Source organism: Canariomyces notabilis, assembly GCF_033297395.1.
Source record: "Canariomyces notabilis strain CBS 508.74 unplaced genomic scaffold N656scaffold_32, whole genome shotgun sequence".
Classification (NCBI taxonomy): domain Eukaryota; kingdom Fungi; phylum Ascomycota; class Sordariomycetes; order Sordariales; family Chaetomiaceae; genus Canariomyces; species Canariomyces notabilis.
In genome coordinates, this window is record NW_027041854.1 from 74,493 (window position 1) to 95,565 (window position 21,073).

Consider the following 21,073-nt stretch of genomic DNA (forward strand, 5'->3'; position numbering starts at 1 on the left):
TTTGTTGAGCAAACGACTCCCAACAAACAGACGCAATTCGCCGCTACCCGACAGGACTGCCACCTCGTGTGTGAACGCTGTAATGCAAGTAATGGACCGGGAGATTTCCAAATCCGAAATCAAACCAAGAGCCGAGCAACATCAGGCTGAGAAAACTCGAAAAAATAGAAGGGGAAAAACAAACGAAAGATAGAAAAGAGAAAACAACGGGAAAAAAGGAAGACAAACCATATCTTCACGTCGCGGGGAGCCGGCATCACTCCCACCTCGCCCTCCTTCGCCGCCTTGGCCATCCGTTTGGGCTGGTTGGAAAAGGCGGCCCAGAACTCGCGGTTGGTAAAGCTGTTGAGCAGCTCCGTCGCCCGCTCTTTGCGGGAGTCCCTGTAAAGCAACATGAAGCTCAGTCATTCTGTTCTCAGTCGGGGCGATGTGAAGCGTGTATAGGTTTGAAGAGGGTTTTCGGACGAAGAGGTACCGGTGGGCTTTATGTTCCTGACTGGGAAAGCACCGGCCACCTCTCCGTTCTTGCAAGCGAGGGAACACTTGTAGTCGGGGGAAGGAGGGAGGGGGAGTTGGAGTTTCAGTTAGGGAAGGAGAGAAGGACACTTGCTTTTAGAAAACTAGTGAGGTACACCTGTGGTTCATATGGAGGGGGAGACTCGGCGCAAGCCTGAGAGACACTCGGAGTTGGGCGACCGGCTGGGAGGGTGGAGGGATACTTCAAGTTGGGTCTCAGGATTGGGGAAAGCGGGAAGCGGCAACGCCGCATAGGATCATACTTACCACGGCAGAAACGGGTCGTGCCTCGTGCTGAGGCCGACGGCAAACGACTTCATCATCTCACCCGGCGTCGCCGGGTCCTTGACCCACTCACCCAGCTCGGCGAGCAGGTTCCGGATGGTGAGCTGTGCGGGAGACCTTGGTCGCGTCAGTTCTTGAGGCTCAAAATTCAGACTTCAGAGTTCGTCTGATAATAACCCTGAATTCAACCGAAGGGAAGAAGACGCCAGAGGGACTTGTGATGAGATGGGACGAGTACGTACCACCGGAGAAACAACAGAAAGGCAATCCGATCCAGCTGCTCACGCGGGTACCCCTTGCTAAAGCGCATGAGGGCCCGGTATCTGCCAATGGGATCGACAGCAAGGGGGCCGTCAACGGCGGCGTCGGCTTCATCGTCCTCGTCCCCGGCCTCTACCAAGGCGGCGTAGTCGGCGTCGCCACCCAGCACCGCGCCCACAACCCCTTCCAACATCCTTCTCTCCTCATAGGTCAAGGAGAGGTACACCACGTGAGAAAAAAAGTAGTGGCTGGGGTTGGAGGGCTCCGGCACCGACCGGAGGGAGTGGGACGGCCACCGGTTCATGAACATGGCCTTGACTGCCTGGACTCCCACCGACATCTCGGGAGACCCGAGACGAGAGCGAGCCTTGCTGGCCTCTTGGCTTGACGTGGCCATGTTGTTGTTGTTGTGGTGGTGGTGGTGGGTGTGAAAGCGTTTTGGTCGGTGGCCGGTGGGAAGGTTGGGAGAGAGAAAGTGGGAGAGGTGAGGGGAGAATTTATGTTGCTGGTCGGTGGGCGAAGGGCTCAACGCGTCATCTACGCGTAGAGGGTTTTCATCAACGCGTTCTACTTCTAGCACCTTCCTGTGGTTGAAGATGAGGGCTCCGATAACTGCCCTTATCGCGGTCTGGCGTTGTGAAGACGATCCCCTATCTCCTGAAGTTCGGACGGAATCCCTATCAACAGTTGTTCACGTGCAGGTGAACTCTCACCCACAGGGGAAGGAAGCCTCTGTCATCAAGCTGTGCTGCCCGGCTTCACCATGAGGTGTTGACCTAATTGTATGAACCGAGCAGCAGCACGGCACCATCAGTGAGTACGTTGCTATGCAAGCAGTCAAGTCAAGGTAGCTCAACAACATATGCCCACAGGATCATCTAAGTGCTTTGATGCACTATCATGTCAATATGTGAGTAGGATGAATAGATATAACATAGAATCAAAAACCGATCATATAAAGACTGTACATTTCTTGTTCCTGACAGTGACGTGAATCCCATACTAGGGGGAGACATAGGTTCACGAATCACGTCCACCAAAGACGGGAACAAACATCAGCATCACAATGCTGATAGAACACGAACAACACAAAGATTAAGGTGCTAATGCGCCCTTGAACACGTACACTTTGACTTGCTATCAGAAACAAAGCCATCAGGGAGACAGAGCTGAGTATCACGATATAGTTGACAAATGGGGAGTTCGATGTTGTGGCCGGATGCCTACATTGCTGATTGCATGTCCTACATGGATATGTCAATGAGCACACTGTTAACGTTGACAGTAGGTATCAGTTCCTTAACCCTGACTTAGATTTGTACAAGGTTGGCTAACACCGTGACTGACCAGACATCCTTGCTGCCAGGCTGGTTTTAGTCACTCGTACCACACTTGAGCTTATACTCGCTTCACCGTGGCATCAGCACAACTTCCCTGATTACTACTTGCCGGCACAGTTAAGGCACCTCCCTGAGTAGCTGCATTGTCTGGAGAGGATACTAGTACATGTGGTAATGACAATGGCACAAAAGATAAAAAGTAGGAAGCCCCGCCCCCCTTTCTTCTCCGAACTATGCTTGGTACCCTACCACGTCACTGGATGGGTGCCTCTTGCTCCCAAGAAGTTCATGTCTGACTAGACTTAGTTATATTTGAGAATTCAAAGCGTGTTCTCTTTGAATATGGCAGGTCGGAGCTACTCAGATACTACAACTAAGGTACCTGAACGTATCATGCGACTGCTCAGGACCTAGCTGGGCATCAGGCGAGCTTGAACCCATGTCGTGGCAATGGCTTCCTGGTCAGCATGAAAACTTCGAGATTTGTCCTATGACTCTAAATCTCTAGCCCCATGTTTAAGAGAATCCCGGCATTGCAATGCGCATAGTCCGCATACGGGCCATCAAAGCCGCCATATGGCAAACATCACATACAGAAACACCATCCCCGCTTACTCCTCCTCACAGCCTCATTCTCCAACAACTCCGTCCTGGCTCTGTCGTACGCAACGTCAATGTCCTCAGACCAGATCCATTTAAAACGGCCGTTGACACCCTCCACCAGGATCGGGAGGCTCTCATCGTACGACTTGCCCTGCATTTCGGGCACTTGCAACTGAAACAAGAGACCTGCCTCCCTACTAGTCTCTTGGACCCGCTGAGACCGCGGTAGGCGGATCGTTTGGTACAGGTTCATCCACTTCTCCAGACCTGGCGCCCTCGCTCGGTTCGTTCTCTTCTCGTCCAGGTACTCGGCCAGGGCTTTGGAGATGATATAGGCATCCTCAATGGCCTGCCCGCCTCCCGCGCTCTGGTGCGGGACCATGGCGTGCGCCGCATCCCCAAGCAGCGCCACCTTCCCGCCCATGAACGTCCACTTGGCCAGCGGATCCCGATCGTTGATGAGCCACTTGGATGGCCTCTCGGGCAGCAGTTTGATGATCTTCTGCACCAGTTCGTCGCAGTCGGAAAACTCCTGTTCGAGCTCCTTCCGGTCGCAAGTCAAAGACCAGCTTTCCCTAAAATCGCGGATCTTATCCTCGCTCTTGGAGACGCAGCCTACGAAGTTGAGCCGCTGGTTGGCGCTGATGGCATACACGACGACGTGCTTGCCCGACCCAATCCACATGGTTGAGTAGGAAGGGAATGGCCAGGGCGAGGGAAGGTCCGTTATAGGCACTGTTCCGCGGTAGATGAACTTGCCGCTGTAGACGGCCTTGTCCTGGATAAACTGCTGTCGCACAGCCGAGTGGATGCCATCGCAGGCGATGACGAGATCTGCTTCTGCAGATGTCCCGTCCTCAAAACGCATCCTTACGCCCTTGCCCAGATCCTGCGAGGAAGAAGTAGATTACCATCAGCTTCCACAACTTTCCGAAGCCACGACAAGCCGGGCAAAAAGAGACATACCTCCACAGCCCTACACTTCTTCCCCAAAGTGACCCTGGCAGCCCCGTTCTTCTCCACAAAGCTTCTCAGCACAGCCAGCAACTCGGGCCGCGCCACGGCCGCCTGCTTGATCTTGCCATCGTCGTTGGAATACACGGTGGTGATTTCCTCGCTGTTGTCGAAGCGGCGCAGGGTGAACCAGATGCCGTCCTTTTCGCCGGCGATGGCGTTGACCGCATCACCAAGTCCTTCGATGCGGTGGAGAAGCTTGGTTGCGTTGACGCCGATGCCGATGCCCGCGCCCACGGTATCCCTGTACGAGGGCGCCTGCTCGTAGATGTTGACGTCGATGTCGATGGGATTCAGCGAGGTTGGAGAGCCGCACTTGCCAGCGCCGGTGCAAAAGTGCTGAAGGAAGAGCGCCGTCGTGAGTCCGCCGATGCCTCCGCCTATGATGGCGATGCGGAAAGGGTTCGTGTTTGATGTTGAGGATTTATCTCCTGGCGCCATGGTACTGTGTAGTGGTCAATGGTTTAGATTTTAGAAAGGGCAAGGAACTTGAAGGAAGTTAGGAAGTTTGATTCTTCTGGGTCGACATATATATATCGAGTGCGAGGATGAGAACGAAGGAGGGGCAGTCATGGTGCCGTGGTTTAATATCCACCTAGCGTGGGAAAAACGTGGTGTTAATTAAGCCCGGGGGCCTGGGTGAGAAGGCGCGAATCCCATTCCGGATGCTTTTGAACTCTGGTGCTACTTCGGACCGCTGGTTAAGTACCCGCGAAGGGTGCTTGCTGCAGTCGTTCGACACTGCGTCAAGCTACTGGGCGGGACGGCATTTGCATGGGACACGGAGTCGGTTGTGGGACCTCACCAGGTACTTTGCGGGGTGCGGCCCCGCTTTTCGGCTCCGGCGCCGGCTCGGCTTCCGGATCGAAACCCTGGGCATCGGGATTCACATCTCCATGGAGTAATCTGTTTCAAGGTAGTATATATACGGTGCTTTCGCGTATTCGTGATAAGTCGAGTCCCCAATTACAAGGTAAGGTAGCCGGAGTTGTCATGCTCGAGTTGGAGGAAGAACCCAGCCGGTGAAGTGAGGAGGGGCGCCGTTTCCAGTACATGGGGGCTTTCCTCGTCCGGGACTGGATCGCGCACCTTAGAGTGGGAATTGTGGGGCAGCGTTGGCGAACACGTCACCCTCAGGCCTGCAATGGATGTCTTGGCTCCTGTATGTTGAAAGTAGTAGGCGCAAATGGGCCAAGCAAGTGATGGCTTAACGATCCGTATTAATGGTCAGGAGATAGCGACCTGTCTTGCTGGGGATTGACTCGATTGAGATGGGACCACCTATCTCCATGGGTGTACTGTACAGTACAGTACAAAGTACATACGTAACGTACACGACGCAGTGGCAGGAGCACAACATTAGGGTAGATGCATACCTGTACTAGACTTCACGGCATCTAACTCATATGAAATAGAACCATCCGTAAAAACACGCAGTGGAATTCGCAATCATTAGCACATTGATAGCGATGATGCCGACGTGTTGGAGTTTGACAACCTGCAAGGAGATATCCGTACCCACGTCCGTAAGGTAGTGTAGTCATTACTTGAGGAAGGTGACAGCTGTGATCAGCTGTCACAACGCCAACATTATTGTCATTCGTCAGACCTCGACTTATTAGAGTCGCTCAGCTGTGTCCACGACATGCTGTTTGTTTGGCACATACATACCTTTTAGGTATGTACCAAATTATCAATGCGATGACCAGCAAAACTCGTCCATGTACTGTAAGCTAGAAATGTTGGAACTTGGGCGAGAGGATACTCCACACGCTTCTGCCAGGTTCCGGAGGGTTGGAGCCCCACTCTCTAGTCGTTCGAGACTTGACCCCTCGTCGTCAACTCTCCAACTCAGTCTCTACTTCTCAGGTTTTGTGATAGATCATCATAGGTCTAGCCCGTAACGCTGGATGGATTCAACGGTTTGTTTTCTACACGGGTATGGCCCCGCGCAATGTTTACCTCGCGTACAAGCGGGACACCAGTCAGCTGCTGTACTGGATCATCCGAACGTCCAATGGCATCATCAAGTCGGCGACCACGCTCGATGAGGGGCTCAAAGCAGTGCGGTTGAACACGACGGGCCAGATCACAGTCGCCGATCTGGTAGCTCTTTCTCGCCTCATTGCGAAGTACATTCCCGCTGTGCCGTCCCATATCTTCCGTTTGTTCCGCCGCGTCCTTGACGCCCGCACCGCTGTCCACCAAGCTTTCCAGCAGATTGTGGCCGAGAATCCAGACCCCGAAATCGAGAAGAGAAATCTGACCCACAGGCATTTTATCGACGCTTTGACTGAGGCATTCCACACACTTGGGAGGGAAGGACTGGCTGCCTGAAAACACGACAGACAGCAGCAGTGATGTCGACGCCGACGCCGACGCCGACGCTTCCCAGCTCAAGGCCAATCTCGATCGCCTTGTTTTGTCGAATCAGTATGGTGCCCTTGACTTGGGCGGAGCTGCCGGCGCCGACGAAGAAGGCGAAGAATCGGATGATGAGGCCGCCAGTGATAAGCACACCGGGGACGGTTCTGGCTCCACTCCGGGCCGACGTCGACAGGCAAGACCCGGCAAAGGAAAGAAAGGCAAGAAGGGGAAACGGCCCAAGAAGCAGCAGCTGCCCGCATCTAGCAAGGAACCGCACCTGGATAATCTTCCTCTCGACAGCTACCGCATCATCCAGGACACCGAGGGCATCATCACCGATTACCTGATGGCTGTTTATGCTCTAGTTCAGGAGTGGAGTGACCTTCGGGCGTACGTGCAAGGTGTGTAGCGCGAGGTTGCATACGATGGCCTCAACAGCGCCATTGCTGGCACTGTTTCCATCTTGGCCGTTGCCATGATCCAGCGATCTGCATTCGAGATGTTTGTCGACTTCCCAGCACACGACGCCTACGAGACCGTTCTGAACACCATCACTCGTGGTGATCCGGAAAAGGCTCAGGGCAGGTTTACCGCGTCCCTTATGGCAGTGGCGCCCAACGGCGAGACCGAGAAGGTCACAGCTAGTGATATCGATGTCAAGGAGCAGTTCATGATTCATACGTATCGCGACTTAATCGACTTTATTGAGGATTTCCAGAAAACACGCTCGGGCAAGCCAACTAAGCGCATGCTCGCCGAAATTCATGACTGGGACCCCGAGTTCGATCTCCAGGAAGCCACGAATCAAGAGAGGATCCGGTGGCGCCGCTCCTATACCATCAACTGGCTCTACGACTTGGTCAACGTCTTCTCGTCCATTGTCGTGCAGCGCAATACCATGAAAGGCGAGGCTCACGTCTTGGAAAAGGTCGATTGGTCGCCGGATGGGCCCTGGGATAAACACCGGAGGCTCTTCGGCTTGAATGAGTCTGCAGGCCTGGTCACGTCCCTGGCGATGCAGAAACAAGGGACAGACATCCGAAGCCGCATCCTGCCGCATCATGTTTTCCAACTACAGTGTATTGTCGACTCCCTAATTGTTTCTCGTGGCTGGTCGCTCAGTCTCTTGAGAGGCCACATAGTCAACCCGCCACCCCGCAGTTTCCGGCCCAGGCGTGATGTCGACCTATTCCTCGACCGGAATAATGAGAGGGTAGGCCATGGATTCCTTACAGCAGTCAGTGTTTTGAGACAGCTCTTCGTTAAAGACGCAGCACTTCACCAAGACCCCAACCGACATCGCGAAATTGATGACTTTTTGGAAGGTTTCTACTATGAATTTTGCAACTGGTTAGGAGAGTCCAAGTACATGCATGGCCTCACCAACATTCCCCCGTCTCGCTTCTCCAACACCAATGCAAATGGTCTATGGGAATATTCACCCTTTCTATGTGGTGTTGGCCTCATGGAAGGTCTCGAAATAGCCTACCTTGCAGGCATGATGGTTTGGGAGCGCCTTCCGGAGCCCATGATGATCATACATCTGCATAATATGCTCGTCAAGAAGGGCTATCTTAAAAAGCCCGTGGGATTGTATGCGACCCTCGAGCAACTCATTGCGCCGGCTTTCTTCCTTGACGGCAAAGCTCCTTCGTCCGATTTTTCCGCCGCATTCCTCGCCCGCATGCGAGCAGTAACCTCGACGCGAAAGAAATGGGATATAGCGCGCAAATTGGCCACCAAAGAGCACGACATTCATCGCATGATGACTGTGGAGGCTCACCGCTTCTTCAGAATCAAGTCTGACCTGTTGCTATACAGACAATCGAAATGGAACATCGACGCGATCCCCGACGCCGACATCCCGCTTACATCCCCGCTCGCGATACTCCGCATCTCCCAGACAAAGCTGATTGTTGATCCAATCTCCCATAAGACCAAGTTCGAGGACACGGAGTTCATCAAACGTGCAAGGGCTGGGGGCATGACAGACGAAGTAATGCTGGATTTTGTCTCGAGCGTCGGTACCATGGGACAAGAAAGCGGCCCGATCACGGGCGGCTACAACCGAATCCATCGCTCAACCAACCCTAAGAACCCATTCCTCAAAGAAAAGCCCAAGGCAACGAATACTCACGCATTCGCGCCCAGCAGCCGTGAGATTCTTGAAATTGCCAAGGCCGATCTCTACTTCGACATCTCGGGCGAAGTCCGGCCGCTCTCAAGCTTAAATTACATCTCGGTCACTGGCACGATGATGATGGTTTTCTCAAGGATTGAAGCAAGGCTGGCGGAACGCCGCAACAGGCTGTATGTGCGTGCCTACGACATAGACATTGAATGGGCCCACTTCAAGAGGATGGGGTTGACGCAGTTGGCGATGCATGAGGAGGACGAGGAGTGCCTGAGGATTATGGCAGAGGTATTTGAGGAGGCGAGGTTTGGATTTCAGAATTTTGTTTATTGGGAGAAGTTGGAAGAGTTTGGAGAATATATGGAGAGGAGGGCCTTGGCAAAGGTTTTGCACGAGGATGTTGAGAGCAATATCTGTTCGGTTATGTAAGTCGGGATGGGAGCTAGGGGGCTGAGGGGACTCACATTGGCGGCCAATCGTGGGGCATGTCAGTCAGAGCGCAGAAGGCGTCCACGTTATGGCATGTCCTTGACTTTCTGGTAAGTTTCCTTGCCCCAAATGATGAACGCCTACCGCCCTATTTTGGATCCAGCGGACGATACACTGGTCGGGGGTGGCGCATTGGCTGCGACTGAGAATCTATGGTCCCTGAGTTTTGGTTAGTTGCTTGCTTCCGAAAACTGTTAAGGCTATGGTCCTAGGGACCTTTCATTGTTCGGTATCTCAATGGTATGTGGCCCTTACTACGGAGCAGAACCAGTAAATTACCCAAATTCCCTCAACGTCTTGTAGTAGCTTGCTCTGTGATGTAAATGAGGTAGCATCTCAGGACTTTCAGGAACTGCGAAAGCGAGTCAGCTATCCGTACTTATTCCACTCTGGAAAACCGTGGACATACGCATGAGAGCACTGTTGAACGGACGTGAGTCCGTTTACGAGGCAAAGACGGGCGCCAAACTCAGATTAATTGCGATTATTGCTCCAGCCAAGAGTCCCACGTTTTGAGCCTCCAGGGGCTAAGGCGCACTCTGTTGATGTTTTTGCCGTTTTAGGAAGTCGGCGTCCATTCCACCAAAGCCGTTGAAGTCAAAGTTAAAAAGGGGGCGGGGCACCGTGACACCGCCCCGCTTGATCGCAGTCTTGGCTAGGGTTCGGAAATTTCCAACCTGGCTTCGAAATTCGGAAACTGAAAATCGACCCTTGAATTTCGAAATTTCCGCCATTTCCGCTAACCGCTTTGGGGAGACGGTGAGCATACAGGGTTAGGGCTATATATGCCCCACTCTGTGTGTAAGTGCCCAAACTTCCAACCTTACTGCCCAGTGCCCGCCATCAAGGTGGTCAACCATCCTCGATTTCCTTCCTATAACAACGATTAACTAAATTTTCAGCGAGGATGTCTAGGAATCCTAGTACTTTCGTAGGAAAATGGGACATTGTTACCCAGCCTATTCTTTAGCCCCTGACCAATGGGAGGAAAAATCCTTGGGTGAAAAATGCTGAAATTCAAGGGGCCCTTTAAATTGAAATTTTCGAAAATGGGTTGAAATTTCGGAAATGGAAATTTTCGTTTCCGAACCCTAGTCTTGGCAGCTGCGGCACGGATCGGTTGGCTGGTCAGCATGTTTACTGTCCCCACTTAACTAATTCTTGGCCGAAGCATCCACCTGGACGATCGCGCGATTAGCGTGTTTGTTAGGCTGGACCCAGCGACTTTCGGCTCTCGATGCCCGACCCCGGCCGTTTCCTGTTCGTTATCTTGGCCGCAACATCGACACCATTCATCCAGCAAACCTGAAGGCTGTTCTTTCTCGGATCACATTTCTTCGGAGGAAACCCTTCGCGCTAGTTTCATAGCGACTTCGTTCGTTTCTTGCACAGTCCTTTGTTTTCTGTGGGTGATACTTGCGAAGCTGCCCATCACCAACTTAGCGGCCCATTCTCCGTTGCATGTGTTGTTAGATTCGCGCCTGTTTTGTTTTCACCGGCGCAAACAGGGAAAGCGCCGACGCTGCTGTGCGCCTCGAGCTGCACGACTAAAAAGTCCGTTTGCTCACATCACCGCCTGTTTCATTCGAGTAGGACTCGATCACAGCTGCAGTGCCCCGAGCCCGGCGCGTTTGTTTACCTCGGCAAGACCGACGAAGCACTCACCCCGCGCTCCCCTCCTTCTGCTTCGCCCGCTGAGCCAGCCCGGCATATCATCGTCGCCTTGCGCCGCACTGCAAACCGCTCGTTTCGCCCTCTCTATCGCCATGACCACGGCCAATTGAAGCGACCATGGTTCGTGTCACCGAGGAACTGGCGATCTCGCCAGAGCACGTCACTCTCTACTATGCCAGCGACCCATTGCTCGGCAACTTGCCCGTTCTAATCTTCCACGGCCCTTCAACGACCGCCAACTATACCCTGAACAGCTCCCGCATCCAGATTCACATATACAGCCCGGCCGGCTTCCAGTCCTTCCCGCGCATCACCGTCTCACCAAACTCCCCTTTCTATGGTGTGGTCCAGCATTTGCCGCGCGAGTTTCAGGGCGATGAAATCTGCCGAGGGCTTGCATTCGGTCTCTTCAAATACTTTAGCGAGCTGCCGGAAGTTGTCAAGAACCATCTAAAAAAGCAGTACCCAACGACTGGGAACCGCCGGCCTGGTTCTGCGCCATCGCTGTTCGGGGAGCAGCACGCGGCCGACCTCGCCAAGGCTGCAGTTCAGGCCGAGAACACAGCTGAGGTTATCAGCATTCTGGAACATGCTCTACGGACACAGCACATCAACAATGTTGACCTCGACCTCGTTCTCCCGCCGGGGTCAATCGTACCGTTGGGAAATGCGGATCTCGAGGAGGTGCCCGACGATGAAGATGATCTCCTTGACCCAACCCTACGGCAGTATGGCGGATACGCCCCGATTGTCAAGCTGTTTGGCGAGCCAGTATTTGTGCCTACCTCCAAGCTGCGGCGAGCGCCATCGAAGCCGACGTCGTTGAACAGGAGCAAGTCTTTCTCTAAGAACCAAAAGGTGGAGCTGCGTATGAAGATGGGGGAGCTGGTTGATACCGAGGAGCGCTACGTCCTCAAACTTAACGAGCTGGTCAATCACGTTGCCAACGACTTCCGCCAGCATGCCAAACAGCGCCCCGCCGGGAGTACCAGTCCGACCGAGGAGGACCTGGAAAAGCTGTTCCCAAAGTCGGCCGACAGTATACTCGAAATCAACTCAGCTTTTATGCAAGAGCTTCGAAAGATCATGGACGACACCGAGGAGGAGGCCGTCCGAGATATGGAACTTCCGTTTTCTCTTGCCATGACTAAGCCGGGCGGTCCCAACCGGACCAAGGACCCAAGCGGTGCCCTCGCAATGGCACGGATGTTCCTTGAATGGTTTCCCAAGTTCACCGAGTGCTACCAGGACTACATCAAAGCGAGCCAGAATTTCCCCCAGATCCTCAACTCCTTCCTGGATAAGCAGTCAAGTTTCCGCCAGCGCGTTGTTCAGACAGGAGAGCAGACTGTCCGCTCACTTCTCATTGAGCCTGTGCAGCGGTTGCCCAGGTATAGCTTGTTCATCGACCAGATCGTCACATGCCTTCCTATCACGCATCCCGCGCTGCAGCCTCTCCTCCGCGCAAGGGACATAATCACGAACATTTGCTCAATGGATGATCCCTTGCCGGATAAGCCTCACATCGCAAACCGTCTGCGTGCCATGGTTGAGTCCTGGCCGCTTGATCTAGAACCCCAAGGGCGGCTAATCCTGGCTGCTGACCTCGTTGAGGTTGCAGCGCCCTTTGTCTGCGACGCGCAGAGCCCGGAGGTACCTGATCGGCCTGGCATCCTACTCCTATTTTCCGACTGTGTCGTTATACTCCAAAAGAAACCAAATTCGGAGCTCACAGGTCGCGAGTTGTTGCGTGAGATTGACAAGCCATCCCCCGCTGGCCTGTTGGCATCCATGACCAACGCCGCTGGCGGACCAGGCACCTGGGAATTGGTTTTCACCGGCTGGCATAACCTCGCTGACGTTCGCTTCACCGAGTCATTGGATGGGCGCCTCATCTGGATGACTTCGACCCAGGAAATGAAAGGAGCCAATACTGGCGACTATTTCATCAGCAAAGCTCTTACTTCTCGTTGTTTCCTTCTTCAAGATTCTTACCAGGGAAAAGCTACCAAGTGGGGCGAAGACGTTGTCCGAGCTCGTATTGAGGGCCGGTTTCATGAGAAAGAGAGGGAGGATCCCAGCTGGACTCTTCGTTCAGTGAGGATGCAGGATAACAACCTTGGATTGTATGCTGCCGTCTTCCAGGAGGGCGCTCAGCAGCTCATCAGCGGCCGCAGGGAGCCCGCGCCCATTCGCGTTGTTTTGGACAACGACAAAGGTACCAAGGGAGCACCTGTCGGCCATTACGGCGTCGAGATCGTCGTCGAGGTCAAGAGCGGCGACATGCCTAGGATAGCGATGAATACCCTTGGTCTGAACGGGAGGAAATTTACGGATGAAATTGCGTTGGAAGATTTTATTCCTACCCTGTCGCGAAGGATCATTCAGCTACTCAGTACCCAGTTTAGCGTGAGCAACATGAGGCTCACCCCCGCCCTGGTCTCATATCACTCCAAAACTTTACGGGCGTTGAACATTACACCGAAGGTGGAGAAGAACACGCGATCTTTCCTGTCCTCCTCACCAGTCAAGCTGCTCTCAAACCTGCTAGTCGGGAACGCAGCATCATCCAGCACGACTTCCGTCGATATCGTTGCCACCGGGTCGAGGCATAAGCATACTCGCTCCAACAGCCAGAGAGAGTTGCCCGTACTAACGGGATCCGCCAAGTCCCGGGACATTCCTCGCCTCACAGTGGAGGACGAACGGCCGCAAAACCCGCTAGTACGACTTGAGCAGACCTTTACGGGATTCGTGGCCAACATGCAAGCGCGCAAGGGCTACTTCATCGGTCGCACTCTGCTCAACAGGTCAATAGCTGACGAAGTGGCCGTTAATCACCTCTATAATCGCCTGATCGAGGTTCCCTTCGACCTTGAGGCTGCCGCGGATCTGGGGACGGAGGTTATCTTCGCGGCTTTTGAAAAATTTATCCGTTTTGCGTGGCGTGAACAGATGGGGCCTGTAATGACAACTCAGGCGCTCCAGGCTCTACAAGTCCGCGCTTCCAAGAAGGTGCCCGGAGAATTTGGCGACTTTGTCCGCTTTATCTTCAGTGACATGGCGCCTCAGAACCGTCGTGCTTTCACTGCTCTCATCAAACTACTAGCAGATCTGCTTGATGGCTGCGGGAATGATGGCGATAGAGGGGCATTGACTCTTGCATTTGCTGAGATGCTGGTCGATGACGGAAGCGCCTCCGACTACATCAACCTCCTCGACCGCCTTGTTGAAGACTGCGACCGCGTATTTGAGAACGCTGATCCGGACGCGCACTTGCTGAGCCTGAAGGGTTCATTGCAGGACTCCCTGAATGCAAGCAGTCGGAGCCTGAAGTCACAAACGGGTTCAATGACCTCAAACACTTCGTCGCTTCGGAGGAAGTTTGGCTTCGACACTCTCTTGCGCCAAAACAGCAAGACGGACGCCGACCGGCCATCAGTATGGCGTACGTTGAGCAAGCATGGCAAGACACCCGGCTCCGGGGAGAGCGGGAGTCTCTCAAAGGCCAGTAGGTCAAAGTCGGTTGATATGGGAGCACACTACACATTACCAAACAGGCTCCGTCGCCCAGCTTCCCGTGATCGTCCAGCAGTGGCAGGGGCGTTTGACGATATTCAACACCGACCCGGAAGTTCTCATCGGCTGCTAGAGACGATCGGCGAGCCCGAATTGGGCGAGCCCTCGGATACGAAGTCTACAAAGAAGAAACGGCGTAGCTCATTGTCTGATCTAAAGACTCTGTTGGCCGCGACAAGTCTAGAAGATGAGAGCGAGCCGCCCATGCCCCTCCGCATCAACAGGCAGCAGACTGCTGAAAAGTTCAACTCGGTCCCGCGACCTCTGTCGCCTTCAAAAATCCCGGTCAGCCCGCAGTCTCTGTCCCAACTGCAGCCTCTGATATCATCACCCCGACAAAAAGAGAATGAAGGGGATTTGCTGGAACAGCCTGCCGATTCTACCGACAGCGATCTACCGACGCCACAAAGAGCACGTGCCAAGACCATCACTCTCTCCCAGATCCCAACACTTAAGCCGACATCACGCATCCCCGCCCCACCGCCCGAATCGCCCACTCGTCCATCCACAAGTCCCGGAAAGCCCCAAGGACCCGGCCAGAGACTCCGTCTCCAGTCCCCGCAGAAACTGCGAGAGCGCCTGCAAACGGAGAAAAAAGCGGTCGACGAGGTAGATGCCCAGCTCAGGACCGAGCTATCCCGCATCTCGGAAGACATGGCCCGCGTGAACTCGTCGCTCCCGCGGTCGGCAACCACGGACCTGCGTAAGCTCTCGGCCGCCGTCAAAGCGCTCGAGGAACGGGTGCCGCAGGTCATGCAGGAGCTGCAGGAGCGCCACGCCGTCATGCAGCGCGACCTCGAGGCCACGCTCAAGGCGACCGAGGCCAAGGTCAAGGCCATTGACCAGCTGTACAAGGAGGCCACGGCGGAGAACGAGCTGCTGTACGAGAAATTCAACTCGGAGCTGGCAAAAATTGTTAAGGCGCTCAAGGGCAAGGGCCGCGAGGACAAGGAGGAGCTCGTGGCCAAGCTCAAGGACTCGGGCGAGGAGACGCTGCGCGTCAAGAAGGAGAATGCGCGGCTGAGGAGGGAGATGGTCAGTCTGAGGATGCTCCTCAAGGGTGCGACTAGCGGGGATGGGAATTGAGCCGGTGCGGTGTGCTTTGTTTGGGTGATCTTGTATGGATTTTGCAGGACGGCAAGCGGCTATGGGTGTAAAAGCGGGTGGTGTTGGTGGCCTTGTTTTTTGTCGATATACACGCCGGGAATTGCTATGCTGGCCGGTTGTTAGGGTCTTTGTGTTTCTAGGTTATGGCGCGGCTGCTACCAAGGGATGGCGAAGCCGATGTAAACATATGGTTATGCATGTTCGAGGTTTAGACCGTCAATCCGGCCACCAGTGCCTGAGAAAGCAAGCAAAACAATAACTGTTCGGTACGGAATTGTAGAACGTGGGCAGTCAAGTTTTATTGCTAGTTAAGTATCATTAGGTTGCTCCGGGTAGATGATTCAAAAGCGCTGTGTCGAGTCTGTCGACGCCTGGCTTTTCCCTTTTTCCATTCCTCCCATTCTCATCAACATGTCCCTCGCCTTTCCCTCCTCAACCCAGCACTCGAAGAACAGCGGCCCCGCCTCCACCGACCGGATCGGCCGTGTCCTCACGCCCCCTATATCCTGCCCGTCGTGCTCCCTCGATCTGGAGGCAGGCTGGAGGTTTGGCTCGGAAGGAATCCACGCCTGCGGGTGCTTGTTTCCGATCAACTCCGTTAGCATCGCAACAGCCGAAGTGAACTTAACAGAACACCCACCCCAATAGGCGCCTTGCCTTCCTCGTCCAGCTCCACCGCAACGGTAAAGGTACACCCTTCAGGGAGCGGCGACATGCCCTCGGCGACGTGTGCCATGCGCCGCAGCGCGCCGCGGAACTGCTCGTCGAGGTCGGGCCAGGCGAGCCCGTCCGAGTTGTTCTCGGTCGACAGCTGTGCGCGCGTCTCCTCGGACCGCGCCTCCCTGGCTAGCACCCGCGAGAAGTCGCGCATCGCTTTGCTGGAGACGCTGCTGCCGCTGCCGCTGCCGGAGGGTGCGGGCCAGGCCGGGAAGCGCGACGTGTCGATCAGCCAGCGTTCGAGCACACTGCCGGGACGCAGTTGTTGGTCGTCGCTTTGAGACTGGGACTGGGATTGCGATTGGGATTGGGATGGAGGAGACGGGCCTGGTTTCCTCAAGGGCAGCGCTGCGTCTAGAGGTGAGTGGATCACTATTGCGATTCGAGACACATGCCCGGCTGAGAGCTGTGCCGCGACTGCGTCAACGGCATCGCGGATCCAGGTGCACACTTTGGGGTGGCGGTTTTGGTGCACCGGGAGGTTGTAGGCTTTGGTGGAGAGGAAGGTGGCTGGCGGGTAGATGTTTCGGTAGTATAGAACGTTGTGAATTGCAACGGTGAGAAAGGAGTTGAATGATGTGAGTAGGATGTGGGATTGGTCGAGGGGGAGGGAGTTGGTAGTGTCGGGATCAGGGGTCGATGGTGGTTGAGGGGGCATTGTCATCGCCGTACTCATACACTTTCATATCTTGAAATAGAAAGGAGAACCATCCCAGGCATGTCAAAGAAGCGAATATTTTCTTGAAGATGGATGGTGTAGTAAGTGGTTCCTGCCTTGTGAACCTACCCTTGCAACCCTGCGAATCGCGGGGTTCACTGGAAGACGCGACAAAAGTAGTTGCCCGTGACGCCAAAGCATGTGACTTAAAAATGTTAACTGTTAGTTAAGGTTGACCATAGTTCATTGCCGGGCCTAACCAAGTTGGGTAATCAAGCGAACAATTCAATACCGCCCTCAATCCATGCATAACTTTCATACAGGCAGCCCCTCAAGCTTCGCCAGTCATCAGCGACGGCGCGTCCCAAGCTTTGGCTGTTGACCATACAAAGTCCACCCCACTTCAGCGCACCGCTGTTTCGACAAGCCAAACACACCATCTCAGGTCGCTCGCTGGAGTCGAGACCGTTTTTATCCAGCACAGGCACGTTTGCTAGCTCGATCTGAACTAGAGAAGCAAGGGACAAAACACCAAGGGACCCAACAAATAAACCGAAGGGTTCGCCGAAGATGGATGAGCACTTGGCGCGTCTGCTCGCCAGCACTCAAGACAAGCAGGAAGGCCCTCGAAAGCAGGCCGAGCTCGATCTCCTGCACGCCCAATCGAATCCCGAGTTTCCTCTGTCTCTGGCCCGCATCGGCATCCACACGGCTGCCCCCGTCGAGATTCGGCAGTCTGCACTCACGTACCTACGCAAGTTCATTGAGAAGAACTGGAGCCCAGAGAGCAATGGTGCACCTCACATTCCGATTTCAGACTCTACGAAGGACCACCTGCGTAATGTGATTCTGGAGCTGGTGCTCAGCCCGGAAGATGAGCGGAAGGTCAAAGTCGCCGCAAGGTAAGCATCTCTGGCCAGGTCTACTGGTCTGGGAGCTGACAGAGGCCATGGCACAGCTATGTCATTTCCAAGATCGCCACGGCCGACTTCCCCGAGCAGTGGCCAGCCCTTCTCCCCTCCGTGCTCGGCGTTATGCCCACCGGAACGGACGCTCAACTCCATGGTGCGCTGAGGATCCTGCAAGACATTGTGGAGGAGAGCTTGACCGACGAGCAATTTTTCGGTTTGGCGAGGGACATCATCAAGGCCTGTTACGATGTGGCACTCAATGAGAACCGCAAACAGACGCACCGCAGCCTGGCCGTTCTGGTTTTCCGGAGCTGCTTTGATCTCATGGACATCGTCAAGGAGGATCACAAGAAGGAGGTCAGAACGTTTGCCGAGGAAGTCTTGAGCGGGTGGCTACCTTTCCTGGAGCAGGTTATCAAGTCGGGCCTCCCCCCGCTCGGCGACACAGGCTCGCAGCCCGAGACTTGGTACGGGCCGATTGCCTTGAAGATTCAGGCGGTAAAAACGCTGATCAAGGTCCGGAGCGTTTTCCCTTCCCTCCTTCTTCCTCGGAGCACTACCTTCTTCACCGCCACCTGGGAGGAGCTCTCAAGACTGGCTCCGTCGTATCGGGCCTTGTTTATCGACTCTGATGCCCAGAGCCGATTGGAGGACATTGATGGCCTCCCCTTCACCTTGGATTTCCTGGTCCTGGATCTTCTAGACTTCCTCAATCAGTGCATGCGGGCTCCGCCAGTGCAGAAGCAGCTGGACGCCGAGATCACAGCACATGGTGCTGTCCACGACACACCATGGGTGTTGGACCTCATGAAACTTCTCGTTTCGTTCTCCCAGGTTACGCAGGAGGAGGAAGGATTATGGGAGATTGATGTCTCCCTCTACCTTTCCGAGGAAACCTCAGTGTCGTCCAATTACACCGCGAGAACTGCGTGCGGTGATCTCTTGATCAAACTCGGGGAGTGGCTGAACCAGCGCGCGCTGGAAGGCCTGTTCGCTTATACAAAGTCTTTATTTACGGCAGAAGGCGGAAGCTGGCAGAAGCAGGAAGCGGCCCTCTACCTGTTTAACACCATCCTCAACGACTTCAAGGACCTGGACAAGAATGTACCCGCTGAGATCGCCAACGCCTACCTCGAGCTGGTCAATTACGCCATCAGCAGGCAAGAGGAGGCCATGCTGCGCGCCCGCGGTTACCTCGTCGCCGGAGCTTTGGCCGCGAGCTATCAGCCGGCTACAGGACTGCTTGACAGCGTTATCAGCGCCATGACTAGAGATGAGTCCGAGCTTGTGCAGGTCTCCTGTGTCAAAGCAGTCGAAGGATTCATCAAGGGCGGTATTCCAGTTGATCGCCAAGTTCCAGTCGTCCTAGCCATTCAGCGCTTCTTGGAAGCGAAGGACCTCAGCGAGCTTGAGGACGCCGACGATCTTCTGGTCACTCTTTTGGAAACGCTCCGCGCTGCTATCAGCATGGATATCCGCATCGCGATTCAACCAGACAGCAAGGCGGTTGACTTGCTCTTCCTAATCGCCAAACATGGCGCGGCGAACTTTCAAGTTACCATGATTGTCTGCGAAACCTTCGAAGACATTGCCAAGACGTTCAATGACATGAAGGACCCTTCGCTATATACAGCCCTCTGCGCAAAGGTCTTGCCGTCCATTACTGGAACTTTTGACGTCGCCAATCTCACTCAGGATGATCCCTTGGTTACGGTACGCGTATCTGTCTCCGGTGATGAGCCATTCCAGTACTAACCATGGTGTAGCTCGCTGCCGATCTCCTATCTCTCCTCGTTCAGTACGGGACCGAGCCGCTCCCTGCTGGTTTCGTTGCTAGCACCCTCCCCAAAGTCAGTCGCCTCTTGATGAACTCAGCCGAAGGTGAAATACTGCGGCCCTGTGCAGAAGCTGTCAAGTACATGCTCATGCATGACCATCACCAAGTATTCGGCTGGAGTGACAATCAAGGACGATCCGGCCTTGAGGTTTGCCTCCGGATCATTGACCGTCTCCTCAGCTGGGAAATCGAAGACAATGCCGCATCCGAGGTTGGTGGGTTAGCGGCTGAACTGGTCGAAAAGGCTGGACAAGAGCGGCTTGGGCCGTTCTTGCCGCAGCTTCTCCAAGCAGTCGCCAGCCGCCTAGACACCGCTCAGGCAGCACCATTCATCCAGTCCCTCATCTTAGTCTTCGCCCGTCTTTCCCTCGTCGGCGCTCAGGATGTCGTCAATTTCTTAAGCGATATTCAGATAAACGGCCAGGTCGGACTGCAGGTCGTGCTAAGCAAATGGCTCGAGAACTCGGTCAATTTTGCGGGCTACGATGAGATCCGGCAAAAGTAGGTTCCCGTCAAACCAACGTCAAAGCCCGGCGGTAACTAATCTTCTTAGTGTCATTGCACTCTCCAAGCTCTACTCTTTGAATGACTCCCGCGTTGCCCAGACAAACGTCAAGGGTGATCTTATCGTCCCCACCAGTGATAGGATCATGACCCGATCCAGGGCTAAACTGAGTATGTGGTACATTGCAAAGGTCATTGGCTCCGTCAGCGGCTAAATTTTGTCATAGATCCCGATCAGTACACCATTGTGCCGGCGCCCTTGAAGATTCTCAAAGTCTTGATAGAAGAGCTAGTTTCCGCATCGGGTGTTCAGGCCGCGGCCAATGTAGCAGCGGCCGCAGCGAACGAGTTTACCGACGCGGACGAGGACGACGGCGATGAGGGGTGGGAGGACGAACCTGGGGACACGCTCGATTTATCGCTGGGCGGCACCAAGGCCGACCTGATGGGCTGGATCGAGGGCGGAAGCTCGAGGCAGCGTGATGACGAGACGCAGGCTTACTTGTCCGAGTTCTTCATCCGCGCTGCCCAGGAGAATATCTCTGGCTTCCAGCAGTGGTTTGCTATGCTTACCGACGACGAGAAACTCAAGCTGCACGAGCTTGCGGCGCAGTAGGTTCGCCCGACAGCAGCTTGACAGCGGAGGAATTTCCTGATACCCCTTATGTTGATGAAATTGATGATGGGTGTGGAGCGACGCGTATACCTTTTTGAAGGCGTGCAAACGCCGCTGTAGTGGGGGGCTGTAGCCTGAGATGGCAGAAATCGAGTTTGCAAGGTGGACCAGATGCTAATGACGGAGATGAGACAACAAAGACACTACCCATGAGTGGACAGCAATCAGAGAATACACCAGGGAACATGTATGGTCGGTATCCCTTAACCTAGGACGGGCGAAAGTAAAGAGCGCTTGGGTGACCGGGGGTAAGCGTGTTTACAGGGAAGTATGGCTCTTCACAGCGGCAATCGAAACGTTCACATACAGCGAGCGATAGGAGTCGGGGAAGAACGCATTAAGTACTGTAAGAAATATCCAAACCAGAACTCGATTACCCCAAATACACATACAACATTGTG

The 21,073-nt window shown here is 54.5% G+C and overlaps 7 protein-coding genes across 7 annotated transcripts; 3 read left to right on the top strand and 4 right to left on the bottom strand.

Moving 5' to 3' along the window:
* Positions 1 to 27: 27 nt before the first annotated feature.
* N656DRAFT_784154 (uncharacterized protein) lies at positions 28 to 677 on the bottom strand. The gene has a single exon (XM_064816103.1). The coding sequence runs from the start codon at positions 393 to 395 to the stop codon at positions 120 to 122; it is 276 nt and encodes a 91-aa protein (XP_064665969.1). The 5' UTR covers positions 396 to 677; the 3' UTR covers positions 28 to 119.
* Positions 678 to 877: 200 nt separating this feature from the next.
* On the bottom strand, positions 878 to 1,691 carry N656DRAFT_427375 (uncharacterized protein). Its single transcript, XM_064809619.1, has one exon. It carries the CDS (start codon positions 1,457 to 1,459, stop codon positions 986 to 988), a length of 474 nt encoding a protein of 157 aa, XP_064665970.1. The 5' UTR covers positions 1,460 to 1,691; the 3' UTR covers positions 878 to 985.
* A 1,297-nt stretch (positions 1,692 to 2,988) lies between these two features.
* On the bottom strand, positions 2,989 to 4,460 carry N656DRAFT_717942 (FAD/NAD(P)-binding domain-containing protein; the record flags this gene model as incomplete). The annotated part of the gene is made up of 2 exons (XM_064812239.1): positions 2,989 to 3,894; positions 3,972 to 4,460. 2 exons carry the CDS (start codon positions 4,458 to 4,460, stop codon positions 2,989 to 2,991), a joined length of 1,395 nt encoding a protein of 464 aa, XP_064665971.1.
* Positions 4,461 to 5,624: 1,164 nt separating this feature from the next.
* On the top strand, positions 5,625 to 8,949 carry N656DRAFT_848585 (uncharacterized protein; the record flags this gene model as incomplete). The annotated part of the gene is made up of 3 exons (XM_064819306.1): positions 5,625 to 6,183; positions 6,368 to 6,776; positions 6,825 to 8,949. The coding sequence occupies exons 1-3, from the start codon at positions 5,961 to 5,963 to the stop codon at positions 8,947 to 8,949; spliced, it is 2,757 nt and encodes a 918-aa protein (XP_064665972.1). The 5' UTR covers positions 5,625 to 5,960.
* Positions 8,950 to 10,800: 1,851 nt separating this feature from the next.
* On the top strand, positions 10,801 to 15,348 carry N656DRAFT_801789 (uncharacterized protein; the record flags this gene model as incomplete). Its single annotated transcript, XM_064818166.1, has 1 exon — positions 10,801 to 15,348. The coding sequence occupies one exon, from the start codon at positions 10,801 to 10,803 to the stop codon at positions 15,346 to 15,348; it is 4,548 nt and encodes a 1,515-aa protein (XP_064665973.1).
* A 307-nt stretch (positions 15,349 to 15,655) lies between these two features.
* Positions 15,656 to 16,903, bottom strand: N656DRAFT_832302 (DNA-binding protein). The gene is made up of 2 exons (XM_064818657.1): positions 16,010 to 16,903; positions 15,656 to 15,947 (listed from the first exon to the last, which is right to left on the bottom strand). Exons 1-2 carry the CDS (start codon positions 16,760 to 16,762, stop codon positions 15,711 to 15,713), a joined length of 990 nt encoding a protein of 329 aa, XP_064665974.1. The 5' UTR covers positions 16,763 to 16,903; the 3' UTR covers positions 15,656 to 15,710.
* Positions 16,904 to 17,314: 411 nt separating this feature from the next.
* N656DRAFT_771790 (ARM repeat-containing protein) lies at positions 17,315 to 20,612 on the top strand (the record flags this gene model as incomplete). The annotated part of the gene is made up of 5 exons (XM_064813885.1): positions 17,315 to 17,646; positions 17,703 to 19,368; positions 19,422 to 19,993; positions 20,046 to 20,167; positions 20,224 to 20,612. The coding sequence occupies 5 exons, from the start codon at positions 17,315 to 17,317 to the stop codon at positions 20,610 to 20,612; spliced, it is 3,081 nt and encodes a 1,026-aa protein (XP_064665975.1).
* Positions 20,613 to 21,073: the final 461 nt, after the last annotated feature.

What these genes read in the sequence shown, in the direction of transcription:
- N656DRAFT_784154 (XM_064816103.1), bottom strand. Translation starts at nt 395, where the DNA reads ATGTTGCTTTACAGGGACTCCCGCAAAGAGCGGGCGACGGAGCTGCTC.
- N656DRAFT_427375 (XM_064809619.1), bottom strand. Translation starts at nt 1,459, where the DNA reads ATGGCCACGTCAAGCCAAGAGGCCAGCAAGGCTCGCTCTCGTCTCGGG.
- N656DRAFT_832302 (XM_064818657.1), bottom strand. Translation starts at nt 16,762, where the DNA reads ATGAGTACGGCGATGACAATGCCCCCTCAACCACCATCGACCCCTGAT. An exon ending in AAGGCAAGGCGCCTATTGGG is followed by an intron (nt 15,948 to 16,009) that starts GTGGGTGTTCTG and finishes ATCGGAAACAAG; the next exon opens with CACCCGCAGGCGTGGATTCC.